Source organism: Aquila chrysaetos, chromosome 16 (genome assembly GCF_900496995.4).
Source record: "Aquila chrysaetos chrysaetos chromosome 16, bAquChr1.4, whole genome shotgun sequence".
In the NCBI taxonomy this organism is placed as follows: domain Eukaryota; kingdom Metazoa; phylum Chordata; class Aves; order Accipitriformes; family Accipitridae; genus Aquila; species Aquila chrysaetos.
In genome coordinates, this window is record NC_044019.1 from 11,729,881 (window position 1) to 11,752,639 (window position 22,759).

The following is a 22,759-nucleotide window of genomic DNA, read 5'->3' on the forward strand; positions in this document are numbered from 1 at the left end:
GGGAATTAGATAGAAAAGCATCCTTTAAGTCTAGTTCGTGTTACCCCTGCTGCATGAACAATGTTCAAGCATTCCTTGTTTCTTAGGAAAAGAAGTGCACCCTTACTTTCTGGTGAGAAAAAAACTGTTAAAAAAGTAAATAACATGGTGATCTCTCTTAACTTCTTCACTCTAATATGTGCTAGTTACTGAGGCTCTCTAGAAGGACTTGGACCCTGTTGCACACTTGTATATGAAGCAGGATATCTCCCTAAGAAAGTCATATTATAGCAGGAATAAAAACCATTCATCTGACTAAGGCTCAGGGAGATGTTTAAAGCAAACTGTGCTGTGAGAAATGTATCTGACTTTGAGTTTTGCTCTGGTTCTGGAATGGAAAAATCCAGAATCTCTACTGCCTAAAGCTACATGAGAGCATGTCGTTCTAGCAGGGAAAACCCAGCCTGATCTTTAACGCCAGAGTGGAACAGATAACTCCACATGGAGCAAAACCAAAATGAATGGTCTCTTGAAACTTAAAAATGAGAATTCCCTTGGCCAGGGAGTTATCCAGGCAAGACAGCTCATGAAAGACAGGGTGCTAAACTATCCTGTATCTTATCACCTGACCTGATCAGGAATATCCCAGTCTTTTGAAAAAGGGAAAAGTAATTCAACCTGAAAAATTTAGGTTGGAGCAGAGTACAAGGAAAAGAGAAAAGGAAGGGGGAAAAAAAGGATTGTTACCAAGAAGAGACAATCTGTGCATCCAATTAGGGAGGCCCTGTGGCTCTCATCCCCAGCCAGTGAGGGAGTAAGGGGAAATAAAGGGACAGCAAGAGTTCACATTCAGCACCTTGTTTAGCTGGGTGGCTGTGGCTGGGAAGATGTGTGCAAGAGCTTCTTAGAAATTGCCATGAAATTACTCAGCATTTCTCACTAGAAACAAGGCAAAGTCTTTTCTGTTTCTCTTCTCCCATATTCACAGCCCTGAACACCTCACAGGAATTGTGGTGGTTGGACTCCTATTCAGGTTCATGGTTTGAGGATACTCTGTAGGCAATCCACTGCTGCAACAGAACATGCTCACAGTTCACTTTGACTCTCCTTCTCCATGGCTCTGAGTATACTGCTGGCTCCAACCAGCAATACTGGTCCAGCACTGGAGATTTTCCTAGCTCCTTGTGCACAGACATATGCCCTGTGCGGTTGTCTCCCCTGCCTTTTAGTTCAGATGCCTTTACAGGTGGGAGGATGAAAACCATCTGTGAAAGGTGCATGCATGTAAAGTGAGACCTGCAGAAGGGGAAGATTCAATGAACACAGCATAAAGCAGAACAGCAAGGCCTAATAAGCATATGGCACTGATAGTCATTCTCTCTCCTGCCCCTCTTTGATCTGTTATGCAGCATGCCAGCCCACTAAGCCGGCTTGCCTGGGTTTCTGAATGCACTTTCCTCTTTCTCATTTCCTCCAGCTCACAACAGTGTTTGTAGATGTCGTGTTGCCCATGCATCTGTGTGTGTGTGTATGTGAGCCTGATATGTACCTGATTTAGGTAGATGTGTTTCTGTGTCACACTTGAGCACCTTATAATCTCCCTTCCCTCTGGATATCCCTCCATTCACTTCCATTTTTCCTTCCTAAGACTGGCTGTGCTTATTTCTTCTGGCATACTCTGAAGCAGGAAAATAGCTTCCCTCCCTTACCTGAATAGGTGTGTAAATAAATGAAGTCTATCCCAAAAGCTAATGTAATACTTCTAAAATCCACTGTCCAGTTGGCCAAATTTAGTGCAACATATCAGCCTTCTACCTTAATGTTTCAAGACTTTAAATCCTCTGTGGTATAACTGCTGAGACAATATCAGGTCTACAGACTCATGACTGGCATAGAACAAGCAGATAGGGATTATTATTCATTTTTCCTTCCCAATGAAAGAACTAGAGGCCATCACGTGAAAGTAGTGGGAGCCATGTATCAAAAAAATATTGGAAGGTGTGTCTTCATGTAATGTAAGACCTGTGGAACTCCTCACTGAAGCAGGTTCTGAATGAAGAGGAGCTTGCAGATGCTTATCTTCCCCTGAGTACTTCTTACTCACAGGGAGACTGGACAACTCCCTGGGAGAGAAATCTTCCTAAGGATTGCTAAACAGAGAAACCACAGCAGGCTCAGTAAATCTCTGACCTGAAAGTGGTGAGAGAGTGAGGTAGTGTTAGGAGGAAGTGTTCTGTGTGCTTGGCCCGCTGTTACACTCCTACGTGTCTATGTGTGGCTGCTGATGGAGACAGAGCACTGGATGGTTTTGGCCTTTGATCTGACTCAGAATAGCTGTCCATGTGTTCTTGTTACTGGTATCACAAAATGCATTTAAGCCCAGCGAGGCCATGAAAGGACAGTCCCTTTTGGATCAAGAGTGAGTATCGCTGTCTATGAGAGCAGATGGCCTTGTCTCTCATCCATGTATGGCTCCGTCCAGGAGCCTTATACTCAGAATCTCTACTTCGGTAGTCCCTGGGCAGGACTGCCCTTTTGTGGGATAAAAGGATCTCTCTCCATGGAGGAAAATATCTCAGATTTGTGCCTTTGTTTCAGCCCAATACTCTTTCCATTAAATCATAATCTGTTTTCCTCCAATGCCTTTGCACAAAAGAGTAATAGAAGCAGCTGGTGAATAGGGACATGCAAAAGCCATCTGTGATCATTCACAGGGTATCAATTTTTATTTCCCTAATATTTTCTTGCCTCTTTGGGCTTTGGTTTTAAGTGTGGGGTGCTGCATATTCTTATTTTTTCCCATGTTCCCATGTTATGGGCAATCAGCAATACCAAAATAGCCTTTATAACTTCTTTGTATAGGTTTTCTGTTTCTTTATTATATTTATTGGCTTCATGTCAGATTTTAACCATTGGCATCTCAAAGTTCAGAGCATCTCAGTGTTACTGCTGGAAATACCTTTCATCAGCATAAACAAGTGTTTAGGGACCATATCCAGCTTCAAAATAGGGCAATGCAAATTCTCGCTTATTGTGTGTATCTTCCATATATGCACCCAAGCTCTCTTATTGTGCTGGTGTACATCTCAAAAAGCAAAACATGTTCATGTGACTCAAAAAACTTTGCTAGAGTATTGATCTGTGAATTCTGGGTGTTCATCTTTATGGCTCGCAAGAGCTATAGGTTGGCTAATTTGCTAAAACAAATTAGTTAGAAATTTACAGTTACCAAATATGCGAAGGATTTTATCATCAAGACAGAAAAGGGGGTAGGGCGCACATGAAGTGCTTTGCAAGGTAAACTTCCAGCTGCAGACTCAAACCAGGGCTATGCAAATGCCAGTTTGGAATTGGACCGCATGTCAGTTTTATCCAGGGCTCATCCAGGTCCCAGGTTTACCTTGTTTCCTGCATTCTTGTGTGATCCTTTATGTCTTACCACTCTTGTAGCGTCTGGGGCAATCACTTCATGTTGCTCTCATGGTTCCCACTTAAAGTGTAATGCCTGGTTGGATTGGCAGAGCACTGGTTTTTTGCTAAACTGCTTTAGTATTATTAACTGAACAGACTTCATTAAAATTAACTTGAGTAGTCCTGAAATAAAGCAGGTAAAAAAAGTCCAAGCTCTCCAGAGTTTTGATAGGAGAACAGTGAATTTCAAATAAGCACCCAAACACTGGGGATTTCCAATCTAAATGATAACTGCCTTGGACCAGAGGAACTGGTGGCTCCCTTGACATCATCTCCCTTAATGGAAATGTTTATTGGGGACGATGAGCATCTGGCAGGAGATGCTTAGTGCTTTCTGGGATCTAGCCCTGGATTTGGAGATCTCAGAGGAGCAGCTGTTTGGGTGAGATTTCCTGGGCTGGGACAAATCTCAGTCTCAGAGATATCAGAAGCATCACAAACCAGGCAGCTTGATTATGAAATTTATGTAGGATACAAACACAGAAATTAAAGAAAAAAGAAAATCAGGAAAGAAAACTCAGCAGAACACTAGCATTTTTTTAATAGATTCAGAGCTTGTTTGGCCTTTTGAAGGAAGGTCTTATTTTAACCAAAGCATTTGCCGTCTATTAATGAACTGAACTGGGTGTCATTTATGAAAGAGTCTTGGTCAAATCCAAGCGTGAGTGACTGCTAGCAATCTCTGTGAAATAAGGAATTGCCTTATCATCAGAAGGATTGAGATCTGACGCTGCCACTATGCTTTAATTAAAAAATTAAACAGCACACATTAAAAATGCAGTTACATGACCCATCAATGCTTCTCAGACAGCTAAAGGCCTTTAGACCCTGGCATTACTCACCTCACATAACACCTAGATCCAACAGTCACTCGGTTATGGATTATTATCCATGAGCAGAAGCTGACTGCCAAGAATCTAAGGCTTTCTAATTAGAATGAAAATTCTACTTTAAAATGATGAAATATTTTATCATATAGAGTATTTACTAAAGCAGATGTTACAATATGATGGAAATGAAAGAAGTATTAAAGTAATTATAACAGAGAAGCTGAAAGCATATTAACTCTGTTAGTCTTTCAAGCAATGCAGTATGAGCTACTGTTTCTGGTGTGCTCATGTTTGCTATGCCTTTGGAATGGGGGAAAAACAACCTGATCGTGTCTTGGAAAGACATTAAAAATAAATTCATGTGCAGTTCCTGGGACTGGCCATGGCAATACAGAGAATGCAAATTATAGTTGTCTGTAAAAGTTTTGAGAAAGACAAATTAGATGTTTTATTAGTGTTCCTTTGGTATTTTTCCATGGTCTTCTATTTCAAAAAAGGGTTTGTGTTTTTCCCTATCCATCAAAACCATTTCTATAACCTGCAAATTTAGTTTTTTAGGAACAAAATGGGGCACAGAGCCCAAGATGTTATGCTGTCAAAAAGCCTGTGTTACAATCCTTTTTTCCTGTTGTCAGTTTGTATTCTAATCACATGATTAATGTATGTAGACCTGTTACACAATTAGCTTTAAATGAAACACTAAAAAGAGCCATGCTGACTGCAAGTGACTTAGAAAAAAGACAGTATTCCAAAGTACTGACTTCAGGAGACATGATTATTTTTAATTTGTTAAAGATAACAAGGAAACAGAAATACCAACTTTAGGAGAATCTTAGTAAACCAGCCCCAATGTTTACCTACTCTGACATTATCCAAATACTACCTTTTTTGTTTCCAGACTGCTAGTTACTGTGTGGCCAGCCAGTCTGGATACACTTGAGGGGAAAACTCCACGTGTTGGAGGTGGGAGTCAGAAACAATCTTTCAGTCATATTTGAGACTTTCCTTGCTCTTACGTGCTTTTTCAAAGCTTAAGTTCTGCTAATGATTGCGTGAATGCTCTGAGCTCTACCAGTATAGGTCTGTATTACACTGCTTTACAACAAGATGTAGTTGACTCAGAAAGGGCTGGACAGAAACCACTAAAAGGCATGAGACAACAAACTTCTCCAAGTTATTAAACAAAAAAAAAGGATACAAACTCATGACTGTGACTTCTGTTCATTGGCTCAATCGGCAGCTGTAGGCACTTCTTAAACCTGTTAGGCATCTTCAGGGGAGAAATGTATTTTGGGAGCTTAATCTGCCTTCACTCAGACTAGCTAAAGAATTTCAAAACTACTGGCCTCTCTGACACCTCTGATGCCTTGTTCCAGTTCTTGAATCCTCTACTCTCCTTCAACTCCTTCCTTTTTCCCCTTTCTCTCAATCTTGTGCCTTTCTGAGAGACCTTCCATGGGTATCATCTCCCATTGACCTCTGCCAGCCCACCTCTAACCTTGGGGATGGAGAGCATATAACTGCTGCTTAGATCCTTTGGCCAGTGTTATTGGACCAAGCACCTGCCCTCTCTCCTCCATGCTTTCCCAGATGACCTGTGCATCACAGGCCTGGCTGCATCAGAAAACATACATACACATGCTCTTCTAGCATGGGTTCAGCTTACTCAAGCATATCCAGCACTCCTTCCCCCTTTTTTGAAATTACTTTTCTTGGTATTTAAGGGGAGGAATGCCAAGAAATTATCCTTCCCTCTATCCTGCAGACTTTTCAGCAGACGGGGAGTAGTTAGAGCTTCCTAGCAGTTAGGGATTTCAGCATATGTGGGCATGTTTCCAAGAAACCTATTTCTTGAATACCCAAGTGTTCATTGAGAGGCCAGGCAAGAGGCGGTCTGAGACTGAACCGAGTGCTTTAACTGTTAGCCACTTGCTCAGCAGTGAGTACTCACATTGCCCAGCATTCACGGACACAATGATTTAGATCACAAATGCAAGGGAATCCTGGCTGAGTCAGCAACAGATCTGGCTTGCCAGAAGGGTCCACATGGAAGTGTCCAGCTGGGCTGGTCCTTTCTCCTTTGAAGCTGACATGTAGAGCTCCTTCTGCTTATCGCACCTGAGTAAGAAGCACTCAGAGGCTGTGGCAATGGGAGCTATACACAAAGTGGACAGTTACATCTTAGGGCCAGATTCTGCCACCCTTCCCAGAAGTAATTCTATTGCCTGCAAATAGCGACGTTGAAATCAAGCGGAGTAAGAGACTACACGTGAATGAGAGAGGCAGAGTTATGCTGAGAACTTGGACGTTATCCTTTGGAGTCTAAAAGATGTTTTTGAGCTGTCTAAGTAGCCTTCTCATTCCATGTCCAGTAGCACAGTGCTGCATTTCCTCCCTCTCTACAGGTTTTTGATGTACATAGATCAGCTGGCTGGACATTTCCTGGCTGTGCAGGCTAATTTGCAAAGCTGGCCAGGTGAAACAATGTATTCAAGGCTTTTAGTTTGCTAATGTGGTGGCAGGGTATTTCCCACATCTCATAAATACCTATAGCTATAACAAAGAGGTGAGTTGAAGCAGCGGGACTGAAGCAGCATCCACTCTCAGTCACAGGGCCAAGTTTGCACTGGCATACAGTGGGTGGCAGAATTTTGCCTGGGTTGTGTAAAGACCAAGATGTGTATATGTTTCCTGCTTCAGGTAATAATGTGCTAAGTTACTACTTTATGCACAGAGGTATGGAAACCTTTTTTTATGTTTTTCCCTCCCTCCCTCCTCTTTCCGTTCTATGATCCAGACACCACTAACTGTATGGAGTTGATGACTGGCAGACTTTCCAAATGTGGTAAGAACTTCCTTCCCTTCTGCCTTTTCTCCTTCCCCAGCCCCTGCTGAGCAACATAATAATGCGCCGTCCTGTCCCCTCCACCTGTTCCCCTTCCCTATCCCTGCTCTCCCATGCTCTTTTCAAGACTACCCATCCCGTAACAACCCACTATGTCTTTCACTTACCTGGTGGACACAAGCATATACCCCTTATTCTGTTCCTCCCCATCCATGCACAGATGCACAGGCTCCACCACAGCTTTCCCCTTCATAGCACAAGTGTGTGGTGTTGCACTTGAGATTCCCTCCCTCACTGTAACCCAGGCCAGTGCTTTTCTTTTTCTTTCCTGTTTTTTTTTCCTCTTTTGTTTACTTGCTGCCTTTGATTCATGATTCTTCAGTCCCTTTTCTGCAGTGAAGCTGAATGCTGCCCTGCTAGCTGCTGTCTCCCTTGGTTTCCTGCTATTTATTGAGACAGGATTGCTATGTTATTTAATTCTATTTTGCATCCACTCTCTTCTTCCCCAGAATTCCTTGGGGTAAGACCCTTTTAAATCTTCCATAAGACACATTGCATATTATCTGTCAGATACTTAGCAAGTGTAAATTGTCATAGTTCCAGTCTGGTCTTGGGGAAGGATGTTGTGTCTCTAGCTGGAAGAGTAGTGAACCTACTGGATATTCAGAATTTTGCTAGGAATGAGAAAAAAAAAATAGTTTCCTGCAAAACTTGCTTGGGATTCCATGAATTTTGGTTAACTTGTCCCTTGCATTCCCTCCCCTCTATCCACACATGGACTGTATTCTTTCTTTCATTACCTGTGCCCCTACTGACTCCTCCAAATACAATAGTGGAAATACCCAAATACTAGGAGAGGTTTTTGTCTTATTACTTATATCTTGTACAGAAAGGTTTGGTACAAGAGAACTCTGTTGTCTGTAGATTTCCGTTCTGGTATTTAGGTTGAATTTAGGTATCTCTGTGAAAGGGAAGTGATCACTGAGCTAGTACCACTCTCCAGCTGGACCTGTGACTCCTGCATCATCTCTTCGTAAACTGAGGAAAGTTGTTCTGGAGTTGTTGTGGAGTCTGTAACAGCAAAGGAAGGTTGTCCTGGTGGGGATAATTAGTTTTATGCATGTGTGACTGAGGCAGAATTTGGCCTGTTTCCTGTATTTCAGATGATCTCTTTCCCTTAAGTTGGAGCTTTGCTAGTGGGAGTTTTTCCTTTGCTCTGAAAGGAGCTTATTTGATTTCTTTTTTGAGTTTTCTGGGTTATACCAGTTCTGATCTCCTCATGAAGACTCATTTAAGTTGTAGGCAGACCTCCAGCTTCTTTTTGAAGGCATCAGACAGAAAATCCCTCTTCTCCCTCAAGCCTTTGTTTTTTGGCTGGATCTGGCATTCACTTCATACGAAAATACTGAAATGCTGATGCTACTGATTGCTTGCAAGTTGAGCTATACAGATAACCAGCCAGTACTCTGCATTCTCTAGATAGAGAGCATTACTGCTCACTCCCAGTTCAGGCAGGCCCTCCAGCTGTCACAGTGTCAGCATCAATCCAACCAGGGACAAAGAGGACACAGTGAAGGCCAGCAAGGAGACTATTTTGTGGCAGCTACAGCACAGACAGAACACATATATATCCAGAGAAGAGAATGGATGGGTTATCAGGGTTTAATGGAGCTGCTTCCTTTAAATCATATTCCTGTTGGTGTGCTCACACACAACATAAGCAGTGGTGACTGCACCATCCTGAATTCCACCCTCTTATATGAGTGAAGAGCTATTTCATGTGCAGGAGAGCTCACCCACAATTTAGACAGGGGAGTGGAAGGGAATGATGCCAGAGTTTAGCCAGCATTTAGCCCATTATTGGCAAACTGTCCTCTATGACTCTGAGGACAGGGAATCCCCTGTGAAGTTGATACAATGCTCATCTAGTAACAACAAATAGTGTAAGAAAAACTATACTATGTGGGGTTTTTTACTTCATCATTGTTCTATATTCTGAGAGTGAGCACAGGGGGCCATTCTTGCAAAAGAGTTAACACTGGAGCAGGAAGAGCTAATCAGATGCTTTATGCCTGGCTCAGCCATGTGAAAGCTCTGGTGGGAATGAGGAATATCTTTTCACCCACTATAAACCATTGAATGTTGTAATTAACACCAAGGGAAGTTTATTTAGTCCTTTAAATGTTATCTCATCTTCTGCTAGCAGTGATCGTCAATCTGAGAAGTGATTTTGCATATAGCCATTGGCATTGAAAAACAAGTTAATGTTGAACAGCAGAGGTATGTCATAGGAGCTACCAATAGCCAAATGATGTAACAGCTGCTGTATCAACCCTACCTGTGCACACTAGAAAACTGCTGCCAACTCTTAATATTTCACAGTTGAAGAAAATAATTTGGCTTATAATAAAGTTGAAATGCACGTTGGGGTGGAATATTTTATTTCATGTTTCCACCCATTCCAGCAGGGGAATGGGCATTTCTGTTGTCAGAAAGACTAAACTGGTTTCCATGAAGTCTTTCATATCTGTTCATAAGATTAAATTTACCTTGTAAAAATTAAAACCTTTACATTTAAAATGCAGCTGTAACCTGAAAACTGCCTATTGGAGTGATACCTTCTGACTTAGCTGATCTATTCCTTGTGTGTATTCAGAGCCAAATCAGTTTAGTGACAAATAAGCTTTGCCACTTTATGTGCTGCTGTTAAGCCTTATAAAATCAACACAGCTGTAAAAGAACAAGCTGGATTCTGTTTCTTTTGAGGCAGGATTGAGAGAACTGTTTACTACCATCTAATCTGGTATTTACGTCTATCTTACTGAAGAATAGGTTGTATAATTCACAATGAGGTTCTAATAGGTTCTGCAGAGCCTTTACATTAAAAAAAAAAAAAAAATCAAGATAATACACAAACTGGAAAGCCCTCCAGCTTCAGCCACAAAGCTGGAAATTAGAAAGCAAGTATCATTGTGGATTAGGCCCATTGGGTCTGGAGCCATTGATATACACCATACAGAAGCCCACGGTGCCATTTCAGTAGTCCTTGTTCAGAAAAGAGTCTGTCTTTACAAACTTTAATGACTTTAAGTCTTTTAATAGAGAGCTGAGAATTTCTTTGGGTGGTTGACTCAGTAGTAAAGCTGGTGTATAGCCTTGGATAGCTCCCCTTCCTTCCCAGCCATCCCCAGTTTTTTGGAGTCCGTAGTATGTTTCGCCAAGGTGCTGGCTGCTGGCAGAAAGCTCTGAAAAGCCTGCCTATTCTTGACCTTACCTTCTGAGAAACACCAGGGAGCCTGTAAACTTTCCAGTCTCCACACTGTAGCTGTCTGGGGCTGAATTTTATTTCCAAAGTGATCTTTGCTTGTTGTTTTCCATCCCTCATGACTCTCAGGAAAGTCTTCGATTACATCAGTGGCAGTTCCATGGAACTGGGTGATGATAAGAGGAGGAAAAGATTAGTATGTATAACTAGTGCAGCTCCAGTCAAATCACGCTAGCGTTCTGCACAAACATACGTTCCTGCAAAGCCTTAGGCCATAACCCTGTGACAACAGGCTGGCCAGAAGACCTCGTGTTTATTCTTAAATATCCTGTGTTGCCTCTTGCAATTTGAAACCGTGATTCCTGGCACCAGAGTTAAATAAAAAGCTTCACAGATCCTTGTGTGTACCAGTGTCTGTCACCAAGATGATCTGATCAAAGCAGAAACATAGCAAATCCACTTGCCTTTCATATCTTTCCAATGTATCTCACTTGAATCTCTTGCTTCAGGTGTTTAGGACTTGACATAGCTTCCTATTCAGAGCCATCTGACCTCGTCCCCCATGGCCAATCGTCCTCTGTGCACACAGAGCAATTGCACTACAGTAAAGGCTTCTCTTCATATTTCCTTGCAATCACAGTTTGATTCATACAGATGCAAGCCCATGTCAATAGCATCCCAAGCTACTTGAGAAATGAGGAGACATTTTGTAGTTTAAAACTGGTTACATCACATTTGGGTTTCAGTTGCAGCATGCAGCTTTGTGAGTGCTAATTAGAGACTGTTGGTGTTACTAGCAGTAGCAAATATCTGGATTTGGTGCTCTTGGAAGTGATCCTGATCCATATTGGCATTAATTAGAGTAATCCTGCTTCTCACAAAGTAGCTATTTGATGGAAGAGGAGGTTGGTAATTTGCATTCATAAAGTCGTAACTGATGGCAGAAACACTGATGCTGAAACCTGCAGAAAAAAAGTATGCTGCCCTCCCAGCTGAAAGGCTCTTCTTACCACCATTACACTGTGACGTAGTCAGAACAATATTTTTTTACTAGCATTTCTGAAGAATGTGCTGGCTACTGGTCTTTCTGAGCATGGCTGATTATTCTGTCTAAATTGACCCAAATGAGAGATAAAAGGAAGAAGACCCACCTGAAAGATCACATATTCATTCAAAATAGGTGGATCATGATAAGTAATGTAAGTCAGATTTTCCAAAGAGTTCAAGCCAGGTTTCCCAGTTGTCCATGCCCCTTCTACTAGTTATCCTTTGCTGTCCAAATGGATGGCTGACTCCCCACACACTGTAGTCATACCTCTTCATTCTAGTGTTGTGCTGGGGAGACATTTCTTTTCCAATTCATGACTCATGTTTTTGCACCGTAAAAGAAGGTAGCAACAAAAATGGCTACTTGGCACTAAAGATGAAGCCAGATGTATTGAACTATTTGGTACATGTCAGGTCCTGTTTTGACAGCTATGGCTGGATTTTTACTGTCCAATACAAAGTCTTTTTCTCTGTAATAATATTTAATACAGAAAACATAGATATCGCTCTCTTAATTAAGATCACAGTACTTTATTTATGGCAGGCAGTGCTTCAGGATACTCCATGTGAATATTTGCTTTCTGTACTAAGCTAAATTTGAGACAGCCTCCCCGGAAGATTAAATCATATTTTTAAGGGATTGATTCAGAGGAAGTGAGGAGGCAACATCTCACCAGCATACACAGCTCATTTCTCTCCTTAGGAACAGGTCAGAGAACTTAAAACCCATAAGATCATACTTGAAGATCCATCTGGCGGGAAAGGACAAAATCATATTATTAAGTGCCAATACATTTTGGACATTTTTATAGACAAAAAATTTGAATGAAGCAGCAGAAGTCACTAAGAGAATGGGTAGCGGCAATACTATCAGCATCTGCTGTGGCTTTACGAGTGTGGGTCGTCAGCTTCCCCTCTCAGCACGCACTTATGCAGGCAGATCTCTGTAAAAGGACAGGCAGAATTCTTGGGCTGAGTCCTCTACCAGCCATTTTGCCAAAACAGCATGATTCCACTACAGAATCTGGCATCTCTTCATCCCACCACTATCCTTGTCTGCTCTTTCAGTGCCACCAGCTGTCCAAACGAATGTACGATTCCCTCCTCTCTGTCATCATGTCTCCTTTTTTGAATGTTATGTGATGGTGCTAGATTGGCCAGAGCTATTCATCAGTAATGGACACATTTGTTTTCTGATTAATTACGCATGCCTTAGCTCTGCAGAAGGTAGCAGCAAGGAAATATGCCTCATCTATTTGGGTCTTTGCTGCCTGTGTTCACCATTCCTTAACTCATTGCCCAAGAGCTACCTGTCTCAGTTATATTGTCTGTGACAGGAGAGGCTGAACTGGAGCTCAGCTTCTCTCTGTGTGTATGAGAGAGAGAAAAAATGTGCAAGATGGAGGCAGAACGGCCATCTGGATGCATCCGGCTAGCCACAAATATTGGGCCACCCTCCTGCAGAGGAGACGGAATATTTTAGGGGAGTAAGAGCAAGGATGGGTTATAGAGCATTTAAATGTCAGGTTGGTTGTTCAGATCTGCCCGGGTGTGTAGCAACTGAAAGTTCCCACCTTCTGCTGGTAGCATGGACACCTGTGTTAACAGTGTGTGATAATCTGAGTAGCTCCTACCAGCAGTTTGTTTCTGCAAACACTGTTTTCAGTTGGCATTTTTACTGGCAGAGTCTAAGGACGCTGGAAAATAAGCTCTGCTGTTACCTTTGGAAGTCACCTTTCCTAGTTGCAATTCAGGTGTCCTGCTAAGAAACTGGAGTTGTGCTGTGGACTGTCTGTCTCCATTTTCTAGTCCTAAACTGAAACAAAATCAAAATAACTGTTCCATTACATAACTAACTGGGGAAAAAATAAATGGGAAAACTTGTTCTGCTCAATCTGTTGTGACAATTTATAAATCCAGTAAAAACCACATCCATGTCTCTTGAAATCCTTTCCTGACTTCCTATAATTTTAGACAATTACCTGTCTTGGGATTTCTGCAGTTTCTTCATCTCACTTCAGGTAGCCTAGGATGGGTTCATAGACTAAGAGGAAGTTCTGTGTGATGTCCTCCAGCAAGACATTGCAATGGCCTGTCACTCTTCTCCAGTCTAGAGGGAAGCCTCATACCTCCAACTGTTAAAGGAGCAAAAAAAATCTTTCTGTAGCCTCCTTCAGTAGTCAGCGAGCTTGTTGAGGCATCTCTCTGATTTGTATTTGTACAATGCCTAGACTAGGGGTTCTTTAGTCTAGAGGAAGACCCCTACATGATATTACAGCTAAACAAAGAGGAATAGGCCACTTTTATCTTTCTGTCATTCCTTTCACTGCCTAAACTGTTGCAGTGGGTTCTATATTTCAAGTCTTCTGTTTTCGAAGGCAGAAGGGACTCTGCCAACAGAAACCCAGCAAACAGGCAAAAAATGCCTAGTCTTCACAAAGAGGGCTAGAACTCTGTCAGAGTAGCAAAATGGGTTTCAAAAGGAATGGATTATAACCCATCAAGCGAGTGTTTCAATGCTTTACATGAAAGGAGTTGAATTTTTGTTACATGATCACTGAAACCAAAGCTGCTATTGAAACACAGCAAGCTAGGGATGAAAAAGACAAGGGATAAAGAGAAAGGCATGAGTATGGGAAGAAAACCTCAGTAGCAGAGGCATGCATAAGACAGAAAGGATGTGAAAGCAACAAGGGAAGGAATATGGGAAGTCAGGTTGACAAACGGTGTCTCTGTTTCCAGTGGAGACCTATTTTTTCCCATTCACTTTCTCCCAAAGCCTAAGCTAAAAACGCAGAAACCCAAAACTTCTCAGGCTATACAGAAAGGAAAAGGCAGAGGATAGTCCCACAGATGGCATATTTGTTTTGTGCAACTTTGTGTTCAGCCCCACAAGGATTACTGCATTAAAAGTACATAGACTTGAGAGAGACAGTTTCACAGAAGGAAGTTCCTCAGGCTTTGCTTCCATTAGGTCAATAGGAATGTTGCTATTTGCTTCAATGAAAAGAGGACCAAGTCCTTATCTGACTGTCTTAAAATGTTACAAAACAGCAGGCTCTGATCAGTGACTGAAGCCTTCAGGCTTGTCCTGAAGCTGCTTGTTCACCACCTCCTGTTGTTTTCTGTGGAGGACTCCAAGGGTCTTGGCAAGGTCAGGGCAGAGTTTTTGCAAGGTCAGAGCAGAGTCTTTGCAAGGTGCATCCTTTCCTGGTGTCACTTCTGGTGCCCGGAGTGAATCACCTCATTTTCTCTTTCCTCTCTTACCTGGGTGCTCCACTTCCACGTTGCTTCTCAAACCTGTGACACCACTGGGGCTAGGTCAATGTCAGACTGACTTCCTAAGAACAGCAGATGAAATACTGTGAGGGTTGATACAAGCCACCTGCCCCGCTTCCTTTTACATTTTTGTGTCTGTCTCCAGCCCTGTTTTTTCCTTTTAGTGCCTGTTGTATTCAAATGCATTCACAGTTTTGACTTCTGTAATATTTCACTGTGATGGTGCTGCACACAGGTGCCACAAACCCGTGCCTTCTCCATAACTATAGTTCTCTATCATCCCTTCAATACATGACCCTTTCATAAGCTTCAGTGCTTGTTTTCAAACCCCTTCCCCTTCCCCATCTTGCAGCATACAGCTCCTTGGTCAAAAATGCACATATCCATCTCCTCCTAATAGATGTAAAACTAATGCTTTGAACCTCCCCTCCTGCCTCTGATCCTTCTCACGGTTTCTTACCCCTGCTTCCCTTCACGCCTTCTTTTCTCTGTGTTGATGAACGTTTGCTCTCAAGGGGAAAGAAGACCTTAGTTACAGATGCATGAAACACCTTTTGAAGAATCAGTGAGCCAAACCTTCATCCCTGTCCAGAGGAAATGGGATGTCACCTCCCTTTCTGAAATAAGACAGGCAGCCTTTTTGAGGCCCCCAGGTGGACTTACAGGTGTAAGAGCCTATGACACTTTTTGCACTGAGTGCTAGGAGTGGAAGATTGCTGAAAAAGCTATTGTAATCCATCACCACCTGCATTTTCAAGTCTTGTTTTACTGGATGTATAAGCCCAAAGGGAACTGAGAACTAAGAGGAGCAACACCACTCACCATTTTCATGCTTCTGGCATAGCTGACCCATGTTTACATATCTCCAGAGAAAAATGTGAGGACTCTTTGTCTGTCCAAAGACCAATGTCTAGACCAGCCCGAGAGTGGCCTGACAAGCTGTCAGGTAGACAACATCAGTGCAGTGATTGTCTGTATTGCTTGGTGTAGGATCAGTTCTTTCTTGACTGCAGGACAGGAGAGCATTATTACCTAGTATATAATTATGAGTCCAGATACTACAAAAGGCAAAGGAGGGAAAGGGTTAGTGAAATGGCCTATTTTATTTTTCAGTAGCTCTCTTTAAACATCCCTAAGGATTTCTTACCTCCCATTAAAATTTTACCTGGAAATGCTGATTGTAAGGAATCCAGTACTGATACAGGCAAAGAAAAGCAGGCTGTTAAATACTTTTGCTGCAATAAATCTCCAGGCACTTGAAAGCCGGTAGGGCATGGGGAGGAGAAAGGGTGGATGAAACAGGGGCTGCATATTTTAATAGGATGGTTAAAAATCCTGTATCAGGACTCAGCAAATACAAGATATATAAATATAATTTTAAAAAATGTTTTATTGCTCCATTCTTGCAAGTTGTACTTTGTCTACTGTTCTTGTCTACGTGAAAACAAAAAACTTCCCTGATTCCTGCAGAGCCCTGCTTACTCTGCCCTCTTCTTTCCCTCTAAGCTTGTTGAATAAACTGCTCAACTGAATAACTAGAGATATTCCCCTCCCCTTTTCTCCCAACCTAGCAGTCTTTCCCTCTCCAGCATTTTTTTCAGTGCTCTTTTTCATTCTTTCTGCTGACTCCATTTGCTTATGAAGATGAGGGGTCCAAAGCCACATAAGAACCAGATCTGTCCACATTCCTGCATTCAAGGCTGAGTGTTTGCTTTCTTTTTTTCTTTCTTTTCATTGAAAAAGAGTATCCCCCTAAAAGAAGCAGAAATTAGTCTGAGCAGATAGAAATGAGCAGAGCATGCACCCACAAATCTAAAACAGTTTTAGGGAGGCTTAGGGAAATCTCTGAAGTAGAAGTCATAGATGTAGAACAGATACCCCCCTTCCAAAGCATTTGCATGCATGTGGAAGGAAGCAGGTGGAGCTCACGGAAGTCTGACCCCGAAACAACTGAGAGCGTGATAGCCCTTCTCTTCTAAGCCAGAAATTGAGATATGTGCTTTGCCTGGCTGTTTGTTTGGGCCCATCACTAAGGCTTCAGTCAGTGAGGTGAATGATGCCCTTCCAGAAACTAACAGCCATTTCCTTGTGGCCTCAGTGTAGCTGAATGCACAGACAGAACCAGGGCCAGCAGTTAAGTTAACCACAAAGCAACAGAGGAAGACAATGAATGAATTAGATTAATAAGAATGAGATCTTTCACTGTATATGCCAACCATTTCATATTTCTCAATGCCTGATAACATGCAGAGGAAAGCAGCAGCTACCTGGTTAGCACGGGGCAGGGAAAAAAGAATAACACATTCAGTTTTGCAGGGCACAAATACTATGGATTTCCTCTTTCTTTGTAGAAGAGCAGTTGATGTCTGTCTAGCATTTATCATGAGAGAATAAGAAAGCACTCAACAAGCTCTTCAGACAAGTTACCATGCACAGAAAGTACTTGCCTGCTGTACCGGTTTGCTTATGTTTGTAATGAAAGTGAAGGCAAATATAATATTACCAAGCCGCCAGTGTCCACCAACTGTGGATAAATGGCAATCTCTGCTATGAAGAAACTCCTTTGCTCTTGACTGAATGTTCCCATCTCAGGGACGAAAGGTTCCGCTCTTCACAGCACACCACCGCATTGGAAGGCAGATACAAGGGAGCCCGTTTCCTTCTGGGAGCTGGAGAATGAAATTACTTAAGTGGGACACAAATGATTTGAATTTGTTAAAACAATGGAGCCAACAGTCCCAATATTGAGAAAAGCATCATGGGCTTTTAATGATCACGAACAGGCATCACCTCCATGGTGTATATTAGATAAAAAACACCTTCAATATCTATGTTCAGAGAATTTAGTGTGACCATTCCTATGTCTGATCAGGATTAATCCCCCAATCCAAGAAAACTAAAAGGGACTAGAAATGCCCCCAAAAGGCTACCTTTCCAGTAGTAGCCAGTCCCTTTCCCTCGGTAGCACCCCACAGCCTTTCCTCAGGTATGGCCTTCCACATATCCTCTCACAGAGGACTAGATTAACAGCATACAACCCCGCTGCCTGGAGGTCCAAATGGCATGAAAAATTGTATTCATGTGCACAGTGCCCAACCCATGTTAATACTGCAACGTGCTCTAGTGGCTGGCTTAATGAAATACCTGTTCTACTAGCGCGCAATCCTACACCCCTCTCTGGCTCCTAACTCCGCTGGAGTGAATGCCAGTGTCAGGGAGGCTGCATTGTAGAGAGAACACAAATTCAGGACAATGAGGAAGTAGTTCTTGACCCTGGTAGGTCCCAGAAATAGTTAGATGCATGACAGCCTGCTTCCACAATGCATTCAGCATCTTTATTTCCAGGTACCTGTTGTAAGAAGGATCTGATGGTGCTGAGAAGCTTGCAAGTACAAGCCACAAACCACACATGCAGGTGGCAATACTCCTGTCAGCTGTAGTTCATTTTTCAAATGCGGTTTCCCTTGGAGCACTCAGGTGCTTCAGGCTTAGTGACTGAAAGGTGCGTAAGGAGATCTCAGGAAGAAATAAAATGCAAGCAAAGAAAGCCTAATGCCCAGTGTAGCCAGAGAGCTTAGCAAGGCTGCAAAACAAAGCATCAATTGGCAACCACATACAAATGGCCCATGTTTGTAACAGCAGCAATAAGATGGGATTTGCCTGTATCCAGCATTACATTCACTGACGTTTCAGTGCGGAGTGGCCAAGTAACTCCAAGCAATAGACTGAACTATTTCAGCCACACGGTACTGTGTCCTCCTTCTAGGTGGGACAGCAATGCTCCCCCACTCAGGAGAAAACTAGGACCTCACCCCTAGGTGCTTTATGCTCCCAGCCTCTTTATTTCTGTAGGTGTCCTATCCTAAACACTCTTCCTCTTCCTGCTCATTGTCTTCATCCCCCACACACCCCCACGCACGTGGCTCTGGATCTCCTCATCATGTTCTTCTCGTTAAAAACCCCATTGTTCATTTGTTTGTTTGTTCTCTCTCTCTCCTCTTTTTCTCTCTCTTTCCCTCTCGTTTTTTTTTTTTCTTTCTTTCTTTCTTTCTTTTTTTGTCTCCTCTGTTTTGTGTACCCAGGCAGCCCATTGAGTAACTTCTTTGACGTAATTAAACAACTTTTTTCAGACGAGAAGAACGGGCAGGTGAGCCATCCCCCCGGCACGCCAACCAAGCATAGCGCAAACAGCAAGCGGAGCGATTCCGGTTCTAATGACTATGGGTCTAGAGGAGACAATAAGTACCCTGCTGGCAAAGACAAGGCAAAGATGGTCTCATCAGTCGGCCTACAAGACCAACCTTAAATAAACACATAAAAAATTAAATAACTTAGAAAAAAAAAAACAAAAACAAAAAAGCAAGAAAGAATGAAAGAATATTCCTTAGCAAGCTAGCCTCTAAACTAGAAGGATGTATATACCTTGCCACAACAGTACAAAACTGTCTATAGACAAATTTTGTATGAAGGAATGACTGTATATATATACATATATATATTTATATATGATATATAATATATATCTCAGAAACAAACACAAAAACAAACGAATGAAAGAATGAAATGAAAAGAAAAGAAAGAAAAGAAAAGGTAGCACAGATGACAAACCCAGTTCACCAGATCTTGGGTTGTGGTTTTTTTGATTGGTTTTTTTCCCTCCCTTTTTTTGAATGTTTTGCTTTTTTTCTCCTTCCTGATTTTTTGGGTTTTTTATTATTACTATTATTTTTTGTTTCCTTTTGTTTTGTTTCTTGTTCTGTTCATGCTCTCTCTGTGTTTCTGACGACACCACTTGTTTCCGCTCTGCTACCAGGAATTATCCCGAAAAGTTAACATGTCAGCCACGGCTTCACCTTCTGTGCTCTGCGGACACTTGTTGACGGAAGGCAACCGATGTAGACTGTCCAAGGACCAGTCCTGTTTGAGGTTCCCAGCCTCCCCTCTCCCTTCAGGAAGTGGGTTTCTCCCCACTTCTCCCCAAACGCCTCCCCAATGCACGCCTTTTTTCCTCCCCCCACCCACCTCTTTTTCTTTTTTGGTGCTCCACAAGAGAGATCTGCTCAGTTACGGGATTGCAGAGTCTGGGCTGAAAGGAGGTTGCAAATTGTTGAAGTGAAACCTTTACCCTTGGCAACTTCTGTCCATGCAGGTGAACTCAGCCCGGAGGGGGAGGGTGCGGGGAAGGAGACGGGTGTAGCGGGAGCACAGTGTTTCATGAATCCAGAGCGCATTCTCATCAGAAACCAGCCAGGAGCAACTCAAAACTAAGCGTTGAACCAAGACAATATTGGGGAGCTTCATCACGGGATTTTCTTAACCTTCTTTTTCTGCCCACCACCTTTTCCTTTTCTTTTGCCCCCTTTTTTTATATATACATGTATATATGTGTGTATATTTATCTATAAATATACATACATACATATATATACAAAATAATTGGTTTTTTTATACTGTATCATTTTGCTTTTTGACCTGCTGGAAGGGGAAAGGAGTAAACTTAGGAGGGAGAGGGGGTTCAATGAATAAACACATACAAATAAAACATTAAAACTTAGGGAAAAGGCAACTTCTGGTAGCAAAGAAGAGGGACAAGACTCTGCCAAGGACTGTCTCTCCTGCCACCAGGCACAGTTGCCGCTGCTGCTACTGCTGCTCCTCCTTTGACACCTTCCTCCCCACCTGTCAACTCCCTGCCACTGTGCCACCGCGCTGGGACCTTCTTCGACCAGCTGGATCCTCCACCACACCCTGCATTTAGAGGCAATTGTTGTGTTGCTAGTGCTGCATTGATATCAGTATTATTATTTCTTTAAGTTACCGGTTTCATTTGTTGGCTTGGGTGATTTTTTTCTAAAAAAAAAAAAGAAAAAAAGAAAAAAAGAAAAAAAAAGAAGATGAAGAAGAGGAAGAAAAGAGACTTATCTTGGGTTTTATTTCCTGTGTGTGTGTGTGTGCAAATCACTGGCACTTAGTTCATCAGAGCAAGACAAGGTGGAGTCAGGGCAATGGGAGACTTAATCACAAAGCTACTGTAAACTTTAAAAATTACTGCAAGATATTTTTATAAAGTTTTTCGTTTTGTTTTTTCTGTTTTGTTTTGAAGGGGAGGAGGGTGGGATTGGGTGGATGGGGACTTTTTTTTTGTGTTTCAGTTATTAGGTCTTGGTTATTTATATATACATATATATATATTTAAAAAAATAAGCTGTTAGATATATCTTCTGTTTAATAACTGTGTAGAGGCAACATTGATTCTTATTTATTTTGGGGAGGAGGGGGAAAAAAGACACAGAAACCCCATAAGTGTTCATCTCGTGACTCTGAGAAAGAAGAATCACCACCTTTTTTCCTCCTCCTCAAGAGTTATGTGACCAAGTGTAACTTATTCTGGCCCAAGCTCAAAGGTTAAACAAAAAAAACGTGGTTTTACGCGTGGAAGACAAAACACAGTGAGAAGTACTTCTTGACTGAGATTTAAGAATGTAGGCTTAGCATTAGTGTTCAGCTCTTTTATGACCTTCGATTGCTGCTCGTTGGGTTCCTATGGGTGTATGTTGTATCGCAAGATTATTTTTTTTAATGATAATGTTGGATGAGTTCTTTTTTGTTGTTGTTGTCGTTGTTGGTTTTTTTAATCATTTTTCCCCTTCTTGGACCAGTTTTACTTGTACATAGGTTTGAAGATTAAAAAGAATTTTTAAAGACACAACTGGGGCAAAGACCTTTGACTTTTGCCCTGTTTCCCCATTCCCCCAAATGGGAGGGATTTATTTTAATTTTTTGCTTTATTTATTTATTTATTTTCCCTATTCTTAAACTTTTCTCTCTCGTATTGCTGTGTGCATGTCAGACACCAGGGGGTGATGGCTGGGGAGGGGGGGAGGCAAGGGTGCAGAAGAGGGGGGCAGTTTTAATTGCATGACATTGCTGTAAATTAGTCTCTTTTGCTTTCGTTGTCTTTCCTGCCTCCGCCCTCTCTCTACTTCTCCTCCGAGCTCCCCTCCCATCACCCCCGTCCTTCTTTTCCCTCTTTTCTCTTCCCTTGTGTATAGATTTTGATGCTTCTGTTACATTGTACCTCTACAAAAGGCTGGGATTTCAATACAAAATAATAATAATAATTTAAAAATACCTATATCAGCAAAACCCATGTGGTACAAGCAGGAAGGGGATTACTTACACAAGATATAAGAATAAATGAAAGCAATACCTCTTGTTATCCTTCCTATTTTGTACTTTGAAGACACACACGCGCACACACACACATATACAGACACAAACTGACATTATTTAATGGTTTAAAATGGACAAAAAAATCTGATGTATCCCTTGTTAAATAACTGTGAGCAACTTTAGTTCAAAAACCAATAAATTCATTCAGTAAAGATACTAGCTGTTGAGTGTCCTGTTTATGTCCATGAAAATAAACTTCTCGCCACTGCCAGACCCAGTAAGTACCCTGTCACGACTTTCTACACCAAAGGACCTGAAGATGGCCAGCATGTAAGGCAGCATCCTCCCGGCCGTGGCATTAACGTCGTCTCCTCGCAGCGCTGGGGTCTGTAGTGCTGCACCCGGCGTGCTACTCGCAGCACAGGCACGCCACGTGTGGGCAAAGAGCAAGGACGGCTCGACCCTGTGGGCCGGGTTTTCTGCAGTAACACGTTGAAAAAGATTAATCCAAATTACAGAGCGATCACGCACCCCCTAGGTCTGATCTGGATGGAAACCACTGTAACCAAAAAGTGTTGCTGCTTGTCATCGTTCTCATCGCTAACCTGAGCTTCTCACGTTGCTTCCAGATGTAGCATAGGAAGGATTTCTCCACCCTCCCCGCCTGCAACACTCTCAGTCACATACATTTGAAAAAGCTTATCAGGTACGTCCCTGGCTTGCGGGGGGTTTGGGGGGGTTTCTCGCCGGTTGGTCGGTCGGTTCGCGTGGCCACTGGCCTGTCACGCATCTCTCTCGGCTTGTGGGTGCCCACCTTTACGCTGGATTTGTAACTTCTTCCAGGTTACCAGGAGAGCCCGGCGGTTCGCC

At 42.4% G+C, this 22,759-nt stretch overlaps 1 protein-coding gene across 14 annotated transcripts in view; it reads left to right on the forward strand.

Moving 5' to 3' along the window:
• BRSK2 (BR serine/threonine kinase 2) overlaps nucleotides 1-22,105 on the forward strand; it is a 327,520-nt gene extending 305,415 nt beyond the window's left edge. For 6 of the 14 annotated variants that reach the window (XM_030039921.2, XM_030039925.2, XM_030039922.2 and 3 more), the window contains 2 exons: nucleotides 7,078-7,125; nucleotides 18,799-22,105. In XM_030039921.2, coding sequence (XP_029895781.1) covers nucleotides 7,078-7,125; nucleotides 18,799-19,022 — 272 coding nt within the window. In that variant the 3' untranslated portion in view covers nucleotides 19,023-22,105. The remainder of the gene's footprint in view (nucleotides 1-7,077; nucleotides 7,126-18,798) is intronic. The other 8 variants (XM_030039923.2, XM_041129381.1, XM_030039933.2 and 5 more) reach the window with 5 other exon arrangements.
• The last annotated feature ends 654 nt before the right edge of the window (nucleotides 22,106-22,759 follow it).